At 35.0% G+C, this 23,355-nt stretch overlaps 4 protein-coding genes and 1 non-coding gene across 5 annotated transcripts; 2 read left to right on the forward strand and 3 right to left on the reverse strand.

Moving 5' to 3' along the window:
• The first annotated feature begins 3,133 nt into the window (after window positions 1-3,133).
• LOC125860225 (auxin-responsive protein IAA4-like) lies at window positions 3,134-5,373 on the forward strand. Its single transcript, XM_049540149.1, has 3 exons — window positions 3,134-3,569; window positions 4,120-4,434; window positions 4,963-5,373. Exons 1-3 carry the CDS (start codon window positions 3,394-3,396, stop codon window positions 5,039-5,041), a joined length of 570 nt encoding a protein of 189 aa, XP_049396106.1. The 5' UTR covers window positions 3,134-3,393; the 3' UTR covers window positions 5,042-5,373.
• LOC125860227 (transcription factor UNE12-like) lies at window positions 4,334-10,795 on the reverse strand. The gene is made up of 8 exons (XM_049540150.1): window positions 10,493-10,795; window positions 9,932-10,030; window positions 8,441-8,560; window positions 8,221-8,288; window positions 7,820-7,883; window positions 6,514-6,591; window positions 6,131-6,379; window positions 4,334-4,469 (listed from the first exon to the last, which is right to left on the reverse strand). Exons 1-7 carry the CDS (start codon window positions 10,739-10,741, stop codon window positions 6,149-6,151), a joined length of 909 nt encoding a protein of 302 aa, XP_049396107.1. The 5' UTR covers window positions 10,742-10,795; the 3' UTR covers window positions 4,334-4,469; window positions 6,131-6,148.
• A 932-nt stretch (window positions 10,796-11,727) lies between these two features.
• LOC125858621 (acylamino-acid-releasing enzyme-like) lies at window positions 11,728-18,748 on the forward strand. Its single transcript, XM_049538450.1, has 18 exons — window positions 11,728-11,890; window positions 12,839-13,014; window positions 13,187-13,490; window positions 13,577-13,798; window positions 13,892-14,104; window positions 14,263-14,337; window positions 14,593-14,731; window positions 15,015-15,166; window positions 15,257-15,339; window positions 15,458-15,579; window positions 15,705-15,783; window positions 15,947-16,124; window positions 16,394-16,454; window positions 16,626-16,748; window positions 16,925-17,122; window positions 17,580-17,648; window positions 18,217-18,296; window positions 18,486-18,748. The coding sequence occupies exons 1-18, from the start codon at window positions 11,739-11,741 to the stop codon at window positions 18,547-18,549; spliced, it is 2,490 nt and encodes an 829-aa protein (XP_049394407.1). The 5' UTR covers window positions 11,728-11,738; the 3' UTR covers window positions 18,550-18,748.
• Window positions 18,749-19,270: 522 nt separating this feature from the next.
• On the reverse strand, window positions 19,271-19,342 carry TRNAK-UUU (transfer RNA lysine (anticodon UUU)). Its single transcript has one exon. It is a non-coding gene; the product is annotated as a tRNA-Lys (tRNA).
• Window positions 19,343-20,504: 1,162 nt separating this feature from the next.
• On the reverse strand, window positions 20,505-22,495 carry LOC125860930 (CBL-interacting serine/threonine-protein kinase 7-like). The gene has a single exon (XM_049540977.1). The coding sequence runs from the start codon at window positions 22,338-22,340 to the stop codon at window positions 21,039-21,041; it is 1,302 nt and encodes a 433-aa protein (XP_049396934.1). The 5' UTR covers window positions 22,341-22,495; the 3' UTR covers window positions 20,505-21,038.
• Window positions 22,496-23,355: the final 860 nt, after the last annotated feature.

The raw sequence follows: 23,355 nt of genomic DNA on the forward strand, positions 1-23,355 counted from the left end.
CCTAGATACAATATTGTTTTGTACTATTTTCATCAAGTAAACGGTTATTGAAATTTTTATCAAGCAAATGATTTTGAGTCAAATTATGCGAGTTTAATTGAATTTGAATGAATTAAAAAGAATTGAGTTAATATTTGGTCAAGTTATATTAAACTCTCTAAAGGTTACATAAGTCGAGATAGTAGGCCCCAAAACATGCTAAATAACTCTGCTCAACACTTACCAATTTTAATTTCTTTATTTCTTTCTTATAATTTGATTAATTATCAAACTAAACTAATATTATTTGTTTTTATTGAGGTTAAGACGTTAAAGTCTGAACGCACAAGGTAATATTAAGATATGCATTGAGATTTAGATGTATGAATTTGAATACACATCTGATTATTAAGATATTGCATTAAAATCTGAATACTAAATAGTTAAGATTGTTTGTTTTCTCAACATTTGAATATATAAAATTTTATCTTTGTATAATGTTCAAATAAAATACTAAATTGATCTAATATCATATGAATAAAAAAAAAATTAAAAATTATATGGCAATTGGTGATGGTGATGACTAACCATAGTGATTGTGTGTGTCTATTTAAGATGGTATTGACTAACAATGATGGTTGTGAGTAGTATCTTATGGTATAGTGATTGACAATGATCAATCGTGGTCTTTGGTGGTGGCAGTGGCAAAAATTTACATGGCGATTAGTGACGGTGATTACTAACAATAGTGATTGTGTGTGTCGATTTAAGATGGTATTGACTAATGATGATGGTTGTGAGTAGTATCTTATGATATAGTGGTTGGCAGTAGTGATCAACGATGGTTCTTGGTGCCGGCGGCTAATAATTAGCAGTGAAATGATGCTAACAGCTAATGGCTGGTGAATGATGATAACGGTTAGCGATATATAATGTTGATTAATGATGATAATTATTGATAGTAATTAGTATGACGAATTCGATGGTAAAAGTTTTTAAATTTAATAATTGAAATTTCGAATCCACCTATGAGTAGGAATACCAAAGGTAGGATGGTGGTGAAGGCCTGTATGATGTGCTAACAGAAGATATTGAAGTGAGGTTTGGGCCTACATGTAGTCTTAACAGCAGACTGAGAGTCCAATTTCAATACCCTCTCGTGTGCATCGAAATACGTGTGGGGAAGAGTGAGTTGCGTTCATCAGTTCTTCGGCCTACCATTTTTTTCTCCTCAAGTCCATGGCAGAAACATCCGAGAGTCTATCAAAAATAACCTATACCTTCATAAAGTAGAGGTAAGATTGCGCACTTCACCTTCATCAGACTCCACTTGTCGAATTATATTGGATATATTGTTGTTGTTATTGTTGTCCATAAACGGATCTCGAGGGTCGATTACGAGTTCATATATATATATATATATATATACACATTAAGAAATTCATTAAATGTACATAAAATTTGAGGTGTAGGTTGTTTGAGTTGTTCGACATAGGTTATGCCTCACTCTTCAAAACATATTTTTTATAGAGACAAATTTTTGTACTCCCTTTGTCCCAATTTATGTGGTATTTTTCGTTTTTCGAGAGTTAAACAATTTAAGTTTGACCAACAATTTACCCATGGAATCTTTAATTTTTTTGAAATGAAATTTATATATTTATAAACTACGTAAAAAGTACTATAAGTCACAATAATCAACAACTCAAAATATTAAAAAGATGTATGAAAAATTTACGGTCAAAGATAGACTTGTTTGAATCTCGAAATTCAAAAAGTGTCACATAAATTGAAACAGTGGAAGTATATTTTATTGGACTATTGAGATCGAACAATACACACATATATATAGATCAAACTCATTCTGAATCCACTTATTATGTTAGGTTTTAAATTCATCTATTTTAGAGGTGGAACTTATCGAACTTAAATTCTAGATCCGTCTATGGATGGAAGTGATCTAATTTCCACCCTCTTAAAATTGAATGCATTGGTTAGATGTCAAAGACAGGCAGGTTTGTTGGGGTAATTAATAATGAGGAGAGAATGAAAGGCAATGAAAACACAACCTAAATACAGCAAAACTGATTTTGTTTTCTTTGAAACAATATGCTGCCATGAAGCTTCTAATTGACAAAATCCAAGAATTGTCTTGTCATTGTTGGTTGTATACATTCTTTCAACTACATAGACAAGTTGATCTGCGATTTGATTGTTCAGAATATGTTAGTTGTTCTACAATAATAGTGTTCCTCTTTTTAATGTGCTTTACGCAGGTGTAAATCTGAATTAATTGGGATGCTAAAACAATAGTAACAAATATGAAAAAAGAAAATTAAAAAGTACAATCTGTACTCATGAAATGTAGCATCTGATTCCCTTCTTTAATTTCTCTCTAATTTTTTCATTCAGTATTCACAAAAAATGACCAAGAGGGTCATTACATATAGGTACGTACCAAAGCATTTCATACCTTGAAATTATATATTTCAGAGCGCTCAAACTCGAGACTTCTAATTAAGAATGAAAATTTCAACCATCCTACCATATACTCTATTGTTTCCTTTTCGCCAACTACATAGTTGGTCCCTTATTGTTTCACCACTTCTCATTTTGACATAACAATTGACCTAAATTTATTACACACAACAACTTCAGTCAGTGCATGACCATTAAACAGAATAGGCCACCATGTCTTATTTAGACGTGTGAATTGATCCGATATATAAAAGGCATATCTTAGACATACATTAGATGTCTAGTAGGTAGCAGGATAAGTTGAAGTGTCTAAACGAAAAGTGGTAACAAATATATTAACAATCCCTTTTTAAGTTGTATGACTTTTCATTCCAACGCTTCAACTGACCATTATATACCAGACACTTCGTGTTCAGTCAATCAATGTATGCCAATTAAACACAATATATAAACCGACATGGACAAAGAACATATATCTCACCTGTCTAAAGCACGTGAAATTGATCCGATAGGTAAGAGTTATATCTTAGATATATGTTAAATGTCTAACAGGTAACAGGTCCAGTTGAAGTGTTTAAATGAAAAAGAAAAAAAAAAGTCTTGTAGAGTTTTAGTCCATATATGTGGGTGAGCTTGTCCCTCTCTTGTCCCCTACATGTTCAAAGTTGCTACTCTTCCAGCCAACAGCCTTAGCTTGTCTTTGTCCCAAATTTATGTACTTTTGGAACATTTCTTTAATGATTCTCCAACTCTTCCCCCTTTTCCCATTATATAACAACAACCCACAAACTATTATCTAACTCATATTTTCTTGAACACAAATACAAGGTCAAAAATAATCTCTTCACATCAATCTTGTAGAAGAAAACCAAGAAAGACCTAGAATTTTGAGTTTATAGTTTGAGGTATAGTTGTGCAGAAGTTTTTATTACCAGGATGGAGAAAATTTTGAATCTTAAAGCAACAGAACTTAGATTGGGTTTGCCAGGGACAGAGGAAGAAGTTGATCACCAACAAATTGTGCCCAATTCCAAGAATAACAAAAGGTCTTTGTCTGAATATGAAGATGAATCAAGTTCAGATTATGAAGCCACAACACCCCCTGTTGCCAAGTAAGTTTCATACTCCATCTGTTCCAATCTATCTGACATAGTTTAACTCGGTTAAGCGAGAAATGAATAATTTTAACTAAGGGTGGAATGGAAATTTTAAGTTAAATTGCTACCACAAACAAGAAGTAACTATGAAATTCGCCACTGCACGTGTATTGACCATCCAAAATACACTATTTTTGAAAGATCTGACATGGCTGTGGCGATACTTTTGGAGGATCTGAGCAAGATAGGCTATGGTAAAATGGAAAGTTCTATTAAATTTATTTCCAAATTTAGAAAACTATTATTCTTGTAAATCAACTAAAAAGAAACGATGCCACACATAAAATAAAAAAAGAGGGGTTACTTTTTTTCAAGTCTTGAATGAGTAGGGGCAAAGCAAGAGAGGAAGCAGAACTACTACCTTTGGTCAAAATCCTGTATTTTTCTTGAGAGATCCACTTAATATATATAAACAGCGTATCCAGAATCGAATAAGCTGTTTTTCTATTTATTAGAATTTAGAACTCATTAACTCAACCTTCTGGCTCCGCCTACTAAATTGCAGGGCACAAATAGTGGGGTGGCCACCAGTGAGATCTTACTGGAAGAACACCTTACAAATTACTACAAAGAAAACAGAAGCTCATCAAGATCAGTGTGGAATCTATGTCAAAGTTAGCATGGATGGAGCCCCTTTTCTTAGAAAAATTGATCTTAAAATGTACAAGTGTTACACTGAACTCCTTAAAGCAATGGAGAAAATGTTCAAGCTCAACATAGGTGAATATTCAGAGAGGGAAGGCTATAAAGGGTCAGAATTTGCACCTGCTTATGAAGATAAAGAAGGTGATTTGATGCTTGTTGGAGATGTTCCTTGGGAGTAAGTTCTTGAACCTTCACTCACCCCACCCCGAACTATTACCATTAAAAATAGTTGCACAATCAGATCATTTATAAGGTAGTTGTAAACAAATACATATGATTGATAAATCTGATAAAAATAACAATTAATTTGCTAATATAGGTTAAACTGCATTGGTCGAGAGTAAGTTCTTGAACCTTGACCACCACCCACCACCACTCCACTTGTTGTTAAAAGAATTGTTACACAATCATAAGCAAATTTTTGGAAGATAAGATTATTAAAAATGTATTTTAGAAAAAAAAGAAAGAAAATAGGCTAAGCTGCATTAGTCAGGAGTAAGTAGTTAAACACTTGGTTAACTTTTAGAGTGATATATATAATTGGTAATCTGATAAATATGGTAAATAATTAACATGTTATAATAAGTTAAAATACATAGATCGTGTAAAAAATCTTTACACTGTCAATGTATATAACTTAAATTTATATAAGTTACATGTCTAGGCATGGATTTTAATGAGATTATTTTCATGGATATTGCAGAATGTTCATGTCATCATGCAAGAGGCTGAGGATAATGAAAGGATCAGAAACAAGAGGCTTGGGATCATGTGAACTATGATATATATAAATATACCACACGCATTTTTGAGGCTTTTATGAAGATTTCTCTGTTTAGATGAATCCTGAAATTGATTTATTTATTTATTTTGAAACACTGTAATCAAACAGAAAAAAGAGTTAGTAATTGCAGTTACTTTTTCGTTTTTGTTCTTGTTGTAACATCATATATATAGCAGGGGACAAACCATGGTGGTTTATCAATCCTGCATATTTTTTTGAGACTGGGATAATTTCCCCTTCAAACATACAAAGCAACTGTACTTATTTTTTTTTGGCTGTGAAACCAATTGTACAAACACACTGTATTTTTGCTTTTCAATTCTTGATATGAAAAGTATGTTTTGTTCTCCAATCTCCATATTTAATTACACTATACTTTACAAAGTGCCAGTTGATCACTTTTATAATTTATTTATTTTTAACAGGTAACATTTTTGTGTATTAATAACAAACTACACAAAGGGTGTGTAGTCCCCCATATTTACATCCAGATGAGCAAAAAACTTAAAAAAAAGAAAAGAAAAGAAAAGAAGAAACTCCTAATCCTTAATCTTCTCATAAGGAATCTAGTACATCATAAGTTGATTCTAAATCTTCCATTAAGCTATGTTTACACCAAAAAAAAGAAAATCCCTAAACATTTCATCTTTAGTTTCTGTATACTAATGGCTTTGTCTTCAAACAAACTTGGTTTCTTTCTCCCCACACAGTCCACCAAATGCAATCTGGGACAATTTTCTTTTATAATACATCGCTAGCTATCCACTATAAAAAAGATACAAGGAGTCACAACCAACCCACAAGAAAAAAGGGGAAACAAGCAGCTAATAACAGAGAGTTTGAAAAAAAATACACTCTTCCCTACAATGGTACAAATGGATTGGTTGCTTTCTTAAGTGTTGCCTTTGTTCAAGGTGTGACTAACTCAAGAAAGTTGATAAAGGGGCCAATGGTTGAGCTAAAAGCACAAATTGTGTCATCTGAGTTTAATTGCATTACCAAGGATTTCAGAGGGTGATTCAAGAGAAAATAGGTAAGGATATATAGACAGATGGGACTAAAAGAAATTAGGAGTTCTTGATTGCACCTGCAATAACTTAGAAGTCTACGATGGGGCCGTTGGTTCTGGCTTGACCATTGATTGGTCGTCAGTTTGCTGAGCAGGATAGATGAGTGCAGCAAGTGAAACAGGCATGATGCAGAGTGATTTGGATTGAAGGTACTGCATGGCTGTTCCAACATCTTCCCCCATGAGCTTTGCTACCTCTTGCTCTGTTTCAGAATCGGACCACTTCTCCCAGACGTGCTGGTTGGATCGACTTTCACAGCTGTCTCCCTAAAATAATGACGAAACAATGAAGTCTTGGAGAAAATTTAGCAATCTTACAGTTGAGTAATCAGAAACTATAGAGGTATTTTTCGAAGATGTTCAGTTAGTTAGAAGCAGAAAAGAGTGATTGTGTTCATTACCTCAACAGACTGCAATGGAATATCAGCAACAAGTTGTGCTACCGCGCTAGTTCCTCCCAGCCTACTCATGCTCAGTACCTTTAGGCATATTTAAGGCAAATCATTTATTCGATCAACATAATTAAGAGAACTAATAAGGGGTGGTTTATTCATGTATTTAATTTGTCCAACCTTTACTACAGCCAGAACTCCCTTAAAAGATTGCAATGATGACCAAAACAAAGTACAACGGTAAAAGATTAAGAGCTTTAAACATGACTACCATGATGATCATTGATATTCAATTAAAGATTTCAGCCAGTAAATTCATTACATAATGTTTCGACTAGACAAGACTTTAAGAGCCACCATCCATCCTCGGCGAGGTTATGTATTTAATGGGAGGGAAAAGAGGAAGAAGAATTTCAATTGATGGAAAGAAGCAAGTTGAACCAGTGTTGAATGAGATTCTTTCTTTTTTTTATATTGTGAAAATTGAAACACTCTTAGAATGGTTAATGCAAGGATAACCTGCAGTTTGAATTATCAAGCAAAAATTGAAATCACTCAGGGGAATTTGGTACGGGGATAAGGGATAATAATCTTGGGATAAAATACAGGATTACTGCATTTGGTTAGAGGTATTAATTCCATTTGAAATAAAATGATAGGATTAGTTATCCCATATAAATGGTGGGATAACTAATCCCATGGGATATCCCAATCCAAGGGATAACTTTGTCTATCCCATCCCCTGTACCAAACGACCCCTAAGAGTATTATTGCTCATTAGCAAACTACAAGGTGCATTAAACTTGCAAGGAAGCAAATAAATTAATGGAAACGCAGTGCGTAATCCTTCGCAGTGTACGGTTAAGGTGATGTTAAGTCAATAACCTTCAATGCGTCCACTTTATCTCAACTCACAGAATGAAGCTAGTTGAGGTTGGCAAAGATATACTCAAACAAAGAATTATTAAATACCACCATGAAAATTCACAAACAGATTGTGAACTTCTCAGAATGGCTTAGACTAGCTTATTTTTTCGTGGAGGCGGCGGCTTAATATGTTCCCCATTTCAAAAGACCGGTTCCATTATCCAAAATGAGAATGAAATCATATGGCAGAATAAAAACAAGAAGAACCAGTGCCGTTGTAGATAACTCAAAATTGCAAGAACTTTAGTGATGTTTGTCATGGAATATAATGGCTAGACAATAGAGTCATCAGCTAAGCTAGTAGTTGGCTTGAAAATTAGTTGACTGTCAAATTACCTTACTTTTTTAAAAACAAAAACTTTTTTCCTGATAATGATCGACAAATTACCTTAACTTGAAGCCTTAAGAACTTCACATGGTCCAGAATCTCATCAACCATTGCNATTTTGATTTTGGGGGTCCCAACATCGGGTGAGACGGGCCCTGCTCCGATACCATGTTAAATTAGGTCTTAGGCCTAACTCACACCCCAAAAGCTAGCTCAAAGAGAGGAGGATTGTCCAAGCCTTATAAGGAGTCCACCCATCTCATTAACCACCGATGTGGGACTTTTGTCATTCTTTAACAGTTATTTTAATATCATGATAAACGATGGGTCAGCACAAAAGTTAATATATCCATTATTTGGAATATATATCTTTAAGATTGAATGAGACTGAATTGATATCTGTAGCAACAAGAAAACGAATGCTCATCAATGGAATTTGTGGCAACAAGAGAATAGAGCACACCTTATTACAGCTGGGGACAAGTTCTTGCAAAGCCTTTATTCGTTCTGATATCCTTTCTCTCCTTAACTGTAAAGAGATGGACACATTATTCAGACACTTGTTTCTAGAGCATTATCCACAGACCCCCACATTTTACAACAAAATTGATTTAATTTTTTTGAGAATTAACATAGCTTAATGTTCTCCTGACAAACATCCAAATATATTAGTCATATTACCCGCTCAGCAATACTATGTGGATCAGTGGCCTGTCCTCTTCGTGCCCGAAGCCTAGGATGAATTGCAGGTTGGTGTGGTATTGTTACTGTTGTGCTTGATGTTGGGTGGCCTTGAAAAGGCTGCAAGAACCAAAGAGAAGTTAAGAGATCTATTAGTAAATAATGGATATAAATCATAAACTGACAAAGATGCCACATTTTTTTTAAAAAATATCAATATAAGACTCGTCAAGCCTGTCGCATGCAACTAAACTGGAATTAGGAAGTGAGGGGTAAGTGAAATACATAAAAATTAATGCAAAAAGAATCACGGTTTGAAAACTGGGTGGACACATGTTAGCCCATATTCCAAATGGGTGGTTTAACATCAATGGTTTGGGGGTGGTCAAAACAATTTTGAGCTGAAATTGCCACCACTACTCAAGATTTTAGAAACAAACTATCACAGAAGGAAGCAACAAAAGAATATGATAAGCCTTTCACTGTCTCCCCCTCCTTATGATCCATAGCCAAGATGTANAATTAATGCAAAAAGAATCACGGTTTGAAAACTGGGTGGACACATGTTAGCCCATATTCCAAATGGGTGGTTTAACATCAATGGTTTGGGGGGGTCAAAACAATTTTGAGCTGAAATTGCCACCACTACTCAAGATTTTAGAAACAAGCTATCACAGAAGGAAGCAACAAAAGAATATGATAAAGCCTTTCACTGTCTCCCCTTCCTTATGATCCATAGCCAAGATGTAGATGTACAGCTAATGTGAAGTACACAAATAAAATAGCATCTTCTTGGGGAACAAAAGGTGCAATTTTTACACCTTTACTAGGAACATTAAGTATCTGAAGCTAAGAGGTCAAAAAAGATTCAGCAGCCTGTCCGTTTTATATTGGGAGTTGATGCTTTTTTCTTATAACCGTGGTGTCTAGGCTAGCTTGCGAGCACCTCAACTAATTCCACAGGATACCTACTACTACCCCCACCAACAATAGGTACCAGGTAACTTTGTTCACCAAGGCTAGAACATATGAGAAGAGATCACCTATTGTTTTTATCTCTGTTGGATTTGCACCTAAGACCTCATGGTGCTCAACCCACTTCATTGACCCCTAGATCACGCCCTTGAGTATATTGGGAGTTGATGCTTCTTGAAGACAATTTCTATTATCTCTGTTATGTAGAGATAGTAGTGATGATTTCCATATTTGCCTAGTTATTACATTCTTCAACTCACTCTGGTCCCTTCATCGTCACCAAACTAAAACTCTAGGAACAATAGGAATCTTACTACAAGGACCCATATCAAATCACCGGCAAAACCAGGTTTCCAACAAGTATACTAGTGATTAAATTCTCAATAGCTACTTTACGTAAAGTGATTAAATTGATTTATTTAATTTTGCTGATATTATATGGAAATACTAGTCTAAAAGAATAAAAATGTAATGACTATGAAACAATAGCGTAGTGAAAAAACAGAAATATGTAACCTGGACTTGGTGAACTTGAGGAACACTTAGGCAAACAGCATGAGATTGCAAATGCTCTAGAGCTGAATATAAATTCCCCATGTGCATAGCTTCTCTTTCCTGCAAAAGAACATGAATAACAAATAAAAATACGGTACTATCCCCGAGCTTACCCCTTTTGAAATGAATATCCAGTTCCTTCCCCACACCAGCTAAACTCTAAATACACTGATTATTTTGATAAAGTAAGTACATTTCACTTATGCAAGTATGATCAAGGAGGTACTGCAAAACAGAAGTAAACAAAAAAACTCTGAAATACTATGAACTGAGTTCAAAATTTTCACAATAGAAAAACTTCCATTGTCCCAATTTGTTTGGCCCACTGTCCTTTTATCTTTCAAAAGAAGAAAAAAAGGCACATCTTCACATTCATGAACTCCAACATCAATATTTTTATTTGTCATAATACATAGACAGACCCTCAAGCTTGATTATGAACTCCCAGAGGAACAAGTAAAAAGGTACATACTTTTCCGTATAGTGTCAGACAAATTGGAATTGAGGAAGTAGTACGCTTACAGTCTTCACTTGAAAACCTCCAATGTTGTTGGCATCAGCAAAGCCATTGTCCAAGCTTAACCCCAAAGGGAACAGCCGCTGCTGCTGGAGCTGAGAGATACCAGATGCTGAATTCTCCGATGAGGCACTGGCGCTTATATCAGTTACCGATAGGCTAGCATAAGAGGGAATCGTAGCATAAGAGGGAATCGCCAGAATTTGCTCGAGAAAATCATCGGCAGCATTTATCTCCGGTGCGTTGTTCGCCATACCGGAGTTCGCCGGAGTTTGGGTTTATTGTGCTTTAAGAGGAACGGAAAAAATGGGACTTTTCCCCAAAATGTGCACTTTTGGACTTTGGTAGTTATAAAAAGGGTTACTCAAAGTACTTAATTTTAACCAAAAAAAAATTTGATTAAACACCTTAATATTTTAAAATAAATATCCTCTTCGATCCATATTAGTTGATCATTATACTAAAAATAATTATTTCATACCTCACTTAATCAAGAAAACATTAATTAAATTTCTTTATATTGTCTTTGTAATTAATTCTTTTTAAAAGTGTTCAAATTTATTTGTAAAATTACCACAATAAATTAATAAAATTATCTTCTTATATATCGTTTCTTAAGCATATTAAATTAAAAGTGATCAAGTAATATGAAACGGAGGAATAGTAATTTTTGGCTTTTTAAAAACTTAATCAAATAAACTATAAGTCGCAATCAATAAATGTATTATAAGTTCAAAGAATTATTTTTTTCAAAGAATCACACTCTTTATAAATCATACTCAATAATTACAATTAATAAATCATTATCAATGAATAATAAGACAGACTCGAAACTATTTATAAAACAAATCTACAAATGCAAATAAACATTGTGGGTGAGTCCACAAATGTGATTTCTAAGTAGAAAGCTAAAAATGTGATTAATAAGTTGGACTTGATCATAACTATTTATAAGTTGAGGTTGATAAAAAATTATAAAATATACTTAATTATGATTTATCTGACAATTAAACACTTAAATTTGAAATATATAAATACTTTACTTTATGAGGTAGACATTCTAACTTATAAAATAGCGTTCAAAATTTATTTCATGTCAATAACAAATGCCAATAAAATTTAGTGAAAACGAATTGAAGCGTTTAGTTTTCCATTGAGACAAGACGAATTAAGTGATGTTTGGGCCAATATGAAAATCTTTAAACTAAAAAAAAGGAGCCAATCTGATTAAAAAGTAAAATATTGTGGACTATGACTAATATACTTTCTCCCTTAGCAGCAATACGCACTCACTCCTTCGTCTCAGTTCTACTGCACTCTCATCGTTTTCCCCCATTTTCGTCTGAAACTCGACTTCTCAAGCAGCACAAGCCTATTTCCTGCAGACCCTTTTGGCTCAACAAGTAAATTTTATTTCTATCTATCTTGATTTTGCTAATATTTGCTCAAATCTTCGTATAGTTGTACTGAGTCTGTCTTGATTACATTCAGTGATTTCAGATTGCATTTAGCAAGTTTTCATTTTGTAGAACCATCTGATTCTTTATTTGAGGGTGTAGGGTCTTTTTCTTGTTGATTTTCTACCATTTCCTCAGCTTATCTTGGATTTTTGTGTATTTTGTGTCATATGGTGCAAAGGTTGACTTGTACTCGGATAAGTGTTGAAAAAGAAAGGAGAAAATGTAGGTTCTCTTTTTTGTCTATCTTGATTATGCTAATATTTGCTCTAATCTTTGTATAATACTGATTCTGTCTTGATGACATTCAGAATTTCAGATACCATTTAGCAAGTTTTCATTTTGCGTACTATCTGATTCTTTCTTTGAGGGAGGGGTTGGGGGGGGAAGGAGATTACTGAATCGAAACTTGGATCAAATGTTGATTCTTGTGAATGATTATGAAAAGATCATATTTTTACTTGAATCAAGTTGTACATTACCAGGAAAAAGATCCCTTTTTTTCATAAAAAGAAAGAAAACAAAAAGAGGAAGTTCCATTTATCCAATGAGTAGTAGAAAAATCAAAATGATGTAGTATTTAGTAATTCATTGTTTGAGTTTCTTTCATTACCGGTCTCAAAACTTTCATTAATGAAGTACAAACACTTGTTTGTTTGTTTCTTTGTCACTTACCTCCATTTTGGTCATTACATTCTGTAAGCACTCAAGATGGAAAAAAATGTGTCCATCACTATTAGACTCCCTTTTCCTGTATATATCAGAGCTGGGGATGGATAGAGAGGGGGTCTACAGTTTCCTGATATTGTTTTTTTGATTGGAAACTAACATTTCCTTGATCCTTGTGAACTTCTCTATATTAATTGGTCTTCTTTTTTTGTGTTTGATTACTAGACAAAGTTTCTCAGTTTTCTCCAAAATGGATAGTGTGGGAGCCAGCTCTCCTAAAGAATTTCCTTTGGGTTTGGATGCGAGTTTAGAAGAAGAATACTCTTCTCAATCTAGTTTGCTCCAAGATTTCACTAGTATCCCCACCATTGACAAGGCATGGACTTTCACATCTGACGGTGGTATGATTTCTTTACTTCTTTATTCTCTTTTTTTTGGTAGATAAACTATAGTTAATCTTACCTGGAGAATAAAGAATTGCGTAGTACTAATTAAATTCTTGCATTCCCGCTTAATATATTATGCATATTCTTTAACTGCTGCTAGTTTGTAACCCTTTTTCTACCTTTCAAGGTTCCCAGGGTATGTTCTTGATGAGCCAACCAAATCTCCTAGACAACAAGAAGAGGAGATACATACTACCTTGTCATATTTCAAAAGAAAGCACAAATGCTGTAAGCTTTCAATGGGCTGCATTCCCTATTGAGATGTCCAATGTGTCTATGATGATTCCATCACCTTCAGGTTCAAAGCTTCTTGTAGTTAGAAATCCTGAAAATGATTCTCCGACCAAGTTTGAAATTTGGGGTCCATCTTTGGTGGAAAAGGAGTTTTATGTTCCTGCTTCTGCCCACGGCTCTGTATATTCAGATGGATGGTAGTTATTATATGAACTAAACATCACTTTACTTACATCACATCCCCATTCATAGACTCAATGTGTGTTACTATTTGATAATGCAGGTTTGAGGGAATATCATGGAACAGTGATGAAACTCTTATTGCTTATGTCGCTGAGGAGCCGGCTCCCTCGAAGCCTACATTTACTACTTTTGGTTATAAGAAAGATAATTCTACAGATAAGGACTGTGGGAGCTGGAAAGGTCAAGGGGACTGGGAAGAGGAGTGGGGGGAAACCTATGCTGGAAAAAGACAACCTGCTCTTTTCATTATTGATGTCAACAGGTTTGAAAATTTACTATATTTTCTTATATCAGACTGGTAACAGGATCGAGTTCTGATGTCTTGGATAGAAACCCTAAATAAAAATTTGTGCAGTGGAGTAGTACATCCTGTTGAAGGAATCGGGAAGTCACTGAGTGTCGGACAAGTTGTATGGGCTCCATCCCGTGAAGGCCTTGAACAATATCTGGTTTTTGTCGGGTGGCCATCAGATAATAGAAAGTTGGGCATAAAATATTGCTATAACAGGCCTTGTGCCTTGTATGCTGTTAAAGCTCCATTTTCAAAGGTAGAGGTCCATCAATCTGGGTAAGTAACTTGCTAGTTGTCAGAAACGAACATGTTGTGGATTAACTACATTTGTTACTGCATGAATGTAGTACATAGGGGACTAATTTAGTGGAGAATTCCCTTATATTTGATTTATGCTGTTTTTGTAGTCTCAATTGACTTTTTGTCACTTTCAGAACTAATGCAGCCAACGATGTATCTCCAATTAAGCTGACACAAAGCATAAGTAGTGCTTTCTTTCCTCGTTTCAGGTTTGTCTTGAATTACTTGTCTGACCAACTCCCTCCCCTGGTCCCCAGAGTAAAATGGAGAGAGAAAAAAAAAAGGAGAAAGGAGATGTGTTGATGAAGAATTCATTCCCCTAATTCCTTCTCTATAAGATAACATTTGAATAACATTAGTTGGTTCCGTGTAAGGAATCTTGCATCTTCTCGTGTCTTTTAACTGTTGTGGCTAGTTTGTTTGATAAAATGGAACTAACTAGTCTTTTCAAAAAAAACTTGCAGCCCGGATGGAAAATTGCTTATTTTTTTGTCTGCTAGAAGTTCAGTAGATTCTTGGGCACATTCTGCAACTGATTCACTTCATAAGATTGATTGGTCATTCAGCGGAAAGCCAACTCCAGATGTTACAATTGTTGAAGTGGTACACTCAGTTTTTGTGATTCTGATTACTTGCATCAGCACTTTGAGGCTAGTTATTATTAGCCATTTTAGAAGTACTATTTACTTTTTTATTGATTCCGAGCTTTGAGCCAAGGGTCTATCGGCAACAACCCCCTCTAACTTTGAGGTAGGGGTAGGGTTTGCGTACACTCTACCCTCCCCAGATTGCACATTGTGGGACTACACTGTGTGTGTTGTTGTATTGATTCCAAGTTTTATCCTACAGTCAGCACACCTGTTCATGCTGTAAGTGGCAACTGCAGGTTCCTATTGTGATGTGTCCTGAAGATGGTTGCTTCCCTGGCCTTTACTGCTTTAGTGTTCTTAGTAGACCTTGGCTTTCCGATGGATATACTATGATTTTATCTTCTATCTGGGGCAGCACACAAGTAATAATTTCAGTAAATGTGATAAGGTAACCAAATATTTTGCTGCTCAAGCATGAATTCTTTTTCTGTACCAATGAGTTAATAATAGTGAAATTCGTCTTTATCAAAAATAATAGTGGAAACATATCGCGGATCAGCCCTGGAGACTCTAGCTTCTCTTGGAATATGCTTGCACTAGATGGTGACAACATCATAGCTGGTAGGAATCAATGTTCATACTTTACTTCATATTGGTTCCTATAATAGTATACTTCATATTGGTTTCTATAATAGTATTCCCATTAATCAAAGAATCTGGCATTTTCTTCCGGTTGAAGTTTGTAGTAGTCCCGTTGATGTTCCTGCAATCAAGTATGGTTCCCTTACTCGTAAGGCCTCCGTGGAGACCTCATGGAGTTGGTTAGATATTTCAAGCCCCATAGCTAGATGCTCTGAAAAGGTCAGTCTGTTTTTCGTTGTTTCTTTTGTTTTCCTTTATTATAATTCCATCTTAGTTTGTTCTGTTTGGCATTTTCTTGTTAGGAAGGCTTTCTGAAATTTAAATGTTCCCAACAATGCTCACAGGTTACATCTTTGCTGTCTTCGCGCCAATTTAGTATTATGAGGATTCCTGTCAGGGATATCTCTGAGAACCTTACTAAAGGTTAGAAACCCGTTGAGCTTTGAGGGGAGTTCTATAAATTCATGGATCAACACATGATTGTGACCTCTTATGCTATCCGCAGATCAATAGATGCTTGAATCCTTCTAGATTACTAATCTCTGCTGTTTCTACTATAATCTTCAATGAGTTTTATTCTTGTTAGGTGCCAGCAAGCCATATGAGGCTATCTTTGTATCCTCCAAGACTCAGAGTCGTAACGTGTGTGATCCACTGATTGTAGTCCTTCATGGGGGTCCTCATTCTGTTTCATTGTCAAGCTTCTCAAAGTCCTTGGCTTTCCTTTCTTCACTTGGTTATAGCTTGTTGATTGTAAATTATAGGTAACCAACATAACTGACTTCTTTCTTCATGCCTCTGTTAATTCAAATGGTTATTGAAATATAACACCAACTGTGAAATACTAGTAATGTATATGAGATGCTACACTAATATTATAGGTCGTGCATATATATTGGACATCCGTATATATATATATTTTAGATATAAAATCTCTGAATATCTCATTTGTTGTATTTTATTTTTTGGGTAAGGAGCAGTAATTGCTTTGAATTTTGACTAAGCACTTTTTTATTTAATCTCCTTCTCACAGAGGCTCCTTGGGTTTTGGGGAGGAAGCAGTACAATCTCTTCCTGGGAAAATTGGATCACAGGTACTTGTTTGCCGTCTTTTCGTTTTCTTTCCCTTGAAAAGATTTCTTCCTTAATTTTGTTTAGGCTTGAATGGTTTTGTTATATGAAATACAATTCCTTCTTTTTCATAATAATTCTATTAAGCATTTGGAACCTAAGAGTGTTCTTCCTCTTTTTTCCCTAATCTGCAGGATGTTAATGATGTGCTTGCTGCTATAGATCATGTCATTGAAAAGGGACTTGCAGATCCATCTAAAATATCTGTGCTCGGCGGTTCCCATGGTGGATTTTTGACAACTCATTTGATTGGCCAGGTCTACCAATTTCCTAATATGCCACCGTCTTTATGGTTGCTATGTACCCATTTTTCTCAACTTTTGGTCCTTCAAGGCTTTGTTCAACAAATATTTGTGGCCCTTAATAAGGGAAGCTGGACAAGCTTATCTTTCTTAACGACTATTGCTCGACAGTTCTGCTACTATTTCTGCAGGCACCAGATAAGTTTGCAGCAGCAGTTGCAAGGAACCCTGTCTGCAACCTCGCTTTGATGGTCGGTACATCGGATATACCTGATTGGTGCTACGCAGAGACATTTGGAGAAAAGGGAAAAACAAATTTTACAGAGGCTACTTCATCTGAACACCTTGACGCCTTTTACAGAAAATCACCAATTTTACACGTCTCCAAGGTATGCGCCTCTATTAAATCTGGATTCGACAGTCATTCCATTTTAAGCAATATGTCTTTCTGTTAGTTCTCTAGAAAGGCCTATGTTTAAATTGCAGAATAGACTGAAGTTATAAGTCATGCTAGATTTCAAGGATCACAGATCCTGTTACAATCAAACCTCTGTATATTGGTGTCATTTGTGCGGATATTTTTTGGCTGCTACAGAGAACTGCTGTTATAGCAAACATATAATATAACATAACATTAACTGATACCTGTTGTTGGTGGGAGGTGACAATTATCCCATGGAATTAGTCGAGGTGTGCGAAAGTTGGCCCGGACACCATGGTTATCAAAAATAAAAAATAGAACATAACATGCCCTGGGTAGTGAAATGTTGTTATAAAGGATGACTGTTAGACGTGTGAATCTATTAGGAATGCATCTCTAGCATCTTATGTTTGCCAATTTTGCAGGTCAGAACTCCTACGCTTTTCTTGCTAGGTGCTAAGGACCTCCGTGTACCAATGTCTACTGGGTTGCAAGTGAGATTTCTTATAATCTATGATCTTTCTTGTTTTATTTGTTGAACATAAGTTTTCATTCTTAAATGCAAACGGTATGAGCAAGTTCACAATTATGAATATCCATCATTATTCCATATCATCTTTCCTAGTTGCACCTTTTATTGGTTATGTATGTCTGTTGATACATAGTCTATACTTACCTTTTGATTCTCTTTGAACAACTATGCATCCATCCATAAACAATAAAAAAGTAAAAGAAATACTGATCCATCCAGAACACGGCGATATCTTTGTGGAGTCTAATTGTTGGCTCTATTTGTAAGTCAACCTTCAAGCTTTGTATTTACTAATGAACTGTTGTATCCAATCATCTGTGGACCAAAAATGTTATGTCTGCCAATGCCTTCTGTGAGATGAAGGTGGGTTACTTATTGTGTATACACCAATAATGCTAATATGGTCTAATGGAACCATTACATTACTATTTGTCCCAGCTTAATGACTAATGACGGTTTAACTTATGGTTTTATTTCAATACGATGTATAACTCAAGAAAGTGTATGCCTTTCACTCTTATTGTGTGCAGTATGCACGCGCGTTGAAGGAGAAAGGAGGAGTGGAAGTTAAAGTGATCATGTTCCCTGAGGACACTCATGCACTTGATAGGTAAACTGGTATCATGCTATGTTGTTCGGAATCTCCACAATGCTGTTGAATCCGTGCGGATGATCCAAAAGTGCACTGACTTTTGGAAGATCCGACACGGAACCAGCAGCATTTTTGAAGCGTCCGAGCAACATAAGATTTTACTTCACTTTAATGTTGTGAACTTACACATACACATCTGTTTTGCAGACCACAATCTGATTTTGAAAGCTTTCTGAACATTGGAGTGTGGTTTAAGAAGTACTGCAAATAGATTCATGTCTTAACCAAAAGTCACAATCCAACTTGAAGACGGGAGATTTGGTTTCGTAGTCCATTTATGACCCTTTTTACAGGAGATCAATAAAAAATAAACACAGGACATGAGATTCGTGGGGTCGTTTTTTTCTATTCAAATTGTAAGTGGTCATAAGAGATCGTTTCCTTTTTAAAGATCAGACTCTTCTAATATCAGTCACTAGTCACAATGATTTATTATACATCACAATTTACTAAATTGTTAAATTGATCTCTTTTATCTAATTCTAATGTTACAAAAAAAAAGGGATCTTTGTGTCATAATACTTGTGCAACTCAAATTAATGATATAAATCAAGTAAAAAATGTATGGGTTATTAATTTGGAATCCTTGTTTAAATTTATATTGTAAATGACAGGTATACGGGTTGTTAGAATGAGATAAATAAGAATATCTCATCTTTTAGTACAAATGATGGAATAAAATAATTTCGTGATTAGCTAATATCTCAAATCAATCATGAAATAAAGTTAATTTCAAATTCTATTTCGAGATTATTATCCTTATCCTACGTATCAAACAACTCCGTAATTGTGTAACAGCGTCTAGTGGTAGAGTTCTTAATATAATTGACATAAAGAAAATGATTAATTTTTTCTTTTATTCTTCTTTAAGCCAATAAAATATAAAATAAATTAATATAAGTCTCAAAATAAAAGAAATAAAAAATAAAAGTCGCCGTCTGTGGGGATCGAACCCACGACCACGTGGTTAAAAGCCACGCGCTCTACCACTGAGCTAAGACGGCTTGTGTTTTTGTTATTTTCTTTAATTTAATAAGTTATAATGATAGTACTGTTTTTAATGACAATGATGATCGATGGCGGCGGAGATTAAGATGGTGGTGATTGATGACAGTGATGTTTATGATGGTGATGATTAGTGGTGGCGGTGACTGCAATGGTGGTAATTGGTGGTAGCAATGGTTGTGATGGCTATAAATGGTCGCAGTGGTGGTCTTGATGATGTTGGTTCTGATAAAGTGAGTGGATTCAATCCCTTTCTTTTGAAAATTATAATGCGCAAATCGGATAGTAACTTCTAATACCTTATCCTTATTGAAATATAAAGACCATCACAAATATTTTAAAGTAGGTGTAAACATTGATTGTAAATAACTTTTTCTATCTTATGGAGACTAAACACTTACATATTGATTCTATCACCCTTTTGATAAAGAAGTTGAAGTGTTTTTTTTTACAACTTTCTATACAATAAAAAGAAAGTTATTCACACTTGATATTTATATCAACTCAATAAATAATTGTATGTGTTTACATACTCTTATATTGCTTTATCATGATTAATCCTTATGTATTCATACCTTATCAAATCACTTAAGTATGATAAATTGACATAATTTGATGTAAATTATAGTAAGTATGCCAATAATATCCTAAGAAAATATGAACCCTTAAGTTTGAGCAGGTTAATAATCTTTCTATTTATTAATTCAACTCATTTTAATTCAACTAAAAAAATAATTAAAGAAAATGATTGATTTCATAGTTTCAAACATATCTTTGTTCTAGTCTAAAATCATATATCAAATTAACATACTCATTTCTTATATAAAGGAACTAGCAAAAACATATTTGCAACTAANTGTGTTTACATACTCTTATATTGCTTTATCATGATTAATCCTTATGTATTCATACCTTATCAAATCACTTAAGTATGATAAATTGACATAATTTGATGTAAATTATAGTAAGTATGCCAATAATATCCTAAGAAAATATGAACCCTTAAGTTTGAGCAAGTTAATAATTTTTCTATTTATTAATTAACTCATTTTAATTCAGGTAAAAAAATAATTAAAGAAAAAGATTGATTTCATAGTTTCAAACATATCTTTGTTCTAGCCTAAAATCATATATCAAATTAACATACTCATTTCTTATATAAAGGAACTAGCGAAAACATATTTGCAACTAAAAATCAAGAAGAGGATTTTATTTACAAAATATTATTCAAAAATAAATAAAAAATCTTAACAACCAACAAGAACAACATGCCTATACATTCAAAAATATCAGAGAGCAAACTCGTAAGAAGCGTCTTCCGCTATAGTGGATTGAGCGTCAAGATCTAAAAATGAAGAAAGTCATAAGAAGCACTTCCCAATATAATGGATCAATATTAAGCTCAAAGAATGAAGAAACTCGTAGGAAACATTTCCTACTATAGTGGACTAGTGTCAAGCTCTAGGAATGAAGGAACTCATAGGAAATACCTCATAATGGATCGGTTTCAAGCTCTAAGAATGAAGAAACAAAAACTCGTAAGAAGCGCTTCCTCACTTAATGTACCCTATGTGAGGTGAATTCATCATAAACCTTTTCTACTATACTGAACCTTAACGTAATATGAATTTAGATTAATTGAATCAAAACTAGTGAATTTCGTTATGAGTCCTCCACCTTTCCCATCAAGACTCATCATTGTACCATGAAACTACAAATATCATTCATCCCAAATTTCAATTCCTCCCATTGAGAATCATCAAATTCCAATCCTCCATTATTAACAACCTTAACTTCAACCAACAACAATTCCATTGCCACCTCCAAAATTTCCACCATTAAAACAACTCTCCCTTTAACCAACTCAATTCCCCTTCCCTTCCCTCTTTCAACTCTATACCCTCCTTCTTCTCCAATTTTCATCACCTTCTCTTCAATCTCCTCGATTCGAGCATTCGTCGTAAACTTCATCTCTCTCTTGCTCAAATCACTCTCGAATAACCTCGATAAATTCAACCCTGATGACATTGATATTATGTCAAATGCATTTATCCCGCCCAAATTTGTACGATTCTTTTCGAAAACACAATCGCTTGATTTTTGTTGTTGATTCGATTTCTTAAACCATGAAAGCTTCATTAGTTGCTCAATACTTAATCTAGTACTCGGATTTGGATCGAGTAACTTGTTAATTACACTCCGAGCTGATTTTGAAACCCAATTAGGGAATCGCAAATCACGACGATGTATTGCACGGCACATGTTTGATAAATTGGCAGAATCAAATGGATGATATCCAGATAGAAATGCAAATAGAATTACCCCACAAGACCATGAATCCGCCTTTTCGCCATTGTATCCCTTTCTGTATGCTACCTCTGGAGCTGTATAACCTGGTGTACCGCAAGCTGTATGAAGGAGACCGTTTTTCAGCTGTTCAGGCAAGGCGGAGAGCCCGAAATCGGAGATTTTGAGGTTGTTATTTTGATCAAGAAGAATGTTTTGAGGTTTGATATCGCGATGAGTAACGCCATTTTGATGGCAGTAATGGAGAGCGGAGACTAATTGGTGGAAGTAGAAACGAGCCGTGGAATCAGAGAACCGTCCATGACGGATAAGCTTGGCATGGAGATCGCCTCCAGAGGCGATCTCCATGACAAGGTAGATTTTGGATTTTGTAGCCATTACTTCATTGAGTTTTATTATGTTGGGATGATTAAGACGGGACATGGCGGAGATTTCACGTATGATTCGGGGCTCCATTGAGACATCGGTGCCAATGATCGATTTTTTATCGATAACTTTGATGGCGATATTTGTGTTATCATCTAAACAAAGGCCGTGGTAGACTTTAGCAAAGCTACCACGGCCTAAAAAACGGCCAAGTTGGTACTTGCCGAGAATGATGGATCCGTTTCCGGCTCCACTTCCGTTGGTGCTGGTGGTTCGTCTGATTCTCGTGGCGGAGGAGGGTGGTTGGGTGTATTTCGCCTCCATGCTTGCGATGGCGGATGGAGGAGCAGGAGGGGGAAAATGGGTGGTTATATAGGAGGAAATGATCACTTTGAGTGAGAGGCTTGGCTGGACCTCAGTTGTTTTACTTTACTTGGTATTCAAGTCGATCGTTACGTAAAATGAACATTTTCGTCGTTATATAATAATGAAAAATTTCAGGAATAAATTTGAACTTATAAATTATTTCATAATGTATCGTATTTGTGGAAAAGATAGATAGTACTTTTCGTTACGTCATACACATAAGTAATAGTATTAACAAGATGAGAAGAAAAAGGAAACGAGACGATCACACTAAATTAATCGTCACATGAAATGGAATAGTTTCTCATTACAAATGGATTTGACAATACAACACGATAAATAAATAAATAAATAAGTAGGATGTACACATCTTACATCTATCTTTGTGGGATAGAGAGACAGTTTCTAATAGATTCTTGATTAAAAAAACGTATTCGACGCAGGGGCGGCTCTAATAAATCGGTGGCCTAAAGTCAAATTTGAATGGAGGCCTTANNGGAGATTTCACGTATGATTCGGGGCTCCATTGAGACATCGGTGCCAATGATCGATTTTTTATCGATAACTTTGATGGCGATATTTGTGTTATCATCTAAACAAAGGCCGTGGTAGACTTTAGCAAAGCTACCACGGCCTAAAAAACGGCCAAGTTGGTACTTGCCGAGAATGATGGTTCCGTTTCCGGCTCCACTTCCGTTGGTGCTGGTGGTTCGTTTGATTCTCGTGGCGGAGGAGGGTGGTTGGGTGCATTTCGCCTCCATGTTTGCGATGGCGGATGGAGGAGGAGGGGGAAAATGGGTGGTTATATAGGAGGAAATGATCACTTTGAGTGAGGCTTGGCTTGGACCTTAGCTGTTTTACTTTGCTTGGTATTCAATTCGATCATTACGTAAAATGAGCATATTCATCATTATATAATAATGAAAAAACTTCAGCAATAAATTTGAATTATTTCATAACGTATCGTATTTGT

The sequence above is a fragment of the Solanum stenotomum genome, chromosome 3 (genome assembly GCF_019186545.1).
Source record: "Solanum stenotomum isolate F172 chromosome 3, ASM1918654v1, whole genome shotgun sequence".
Classification (NCBI taxonomy): domain Eukaryota; kingdom Viridiplantae; phylum Streptophyta; class Magnoliopsida; order Solanales; family Solanaceae; genus Solanum; species Solanum stenotomum.

What these genes read in the sequence shown, in the direction of transcription:
- LOC125858621 (XM_049538450.1), top strand. Translation starts at nt 11,739, where the DNA reads ATGACTAATATACTTTCTCCCTTAGCAGCAATACGCACTCACTCCTTC. An exon ending in GCTTTCTTTCCTCGTTTCAG is followed by an intron (nt 14,338 to 14,592) that starts GTTTGTCTTGAA and finishes AAAAACTTGCAG; the next exon opens with CCCGGATGGAAAATTGCTTA. An exon ending in TTGTTGATTGTAAATTATAG is followed by an intron (nt 16,125 to 16,393) that starts GTAACCAACATA and finishes TCCTTCTCACAG; the next exon opens with AGGCTCCTTGGGTTTTGGGG.
- LOC125860930 (XM_049540977.1), bottom strand. Translation starts at nt 22,340, where the DNA reads ATGGAGGCGAAATACACCCAACCACCCTCCTCCGCCACGAGAATCAGA.
- LOC125860225 (XM_049540149.1), top strand. Translation starts at nt 3,394, where the DNA reads ATGGAGAAAATTTTGAATCTTAAAGCAACAGAACTTAGATTGGGTTTG. An exon ending in ACAACACCCCCTGTTGCCAA is followed by an intron (nt 3,570 to 4,119) that starts GTAAGTTTCATA and finishes ACTAAATTGCAG; the next exon opens with GGCACAAATAGTGGGGTGGC. An exon ending in GTTGGAGATGTTCCTTGGGA is followed by an intron (nt 4,435 to 4,962) that starts GTAAGTTCTTGA and finishes TGGATATTGCAG; the next exon opens with AATGTTCATGTCATCATGCA.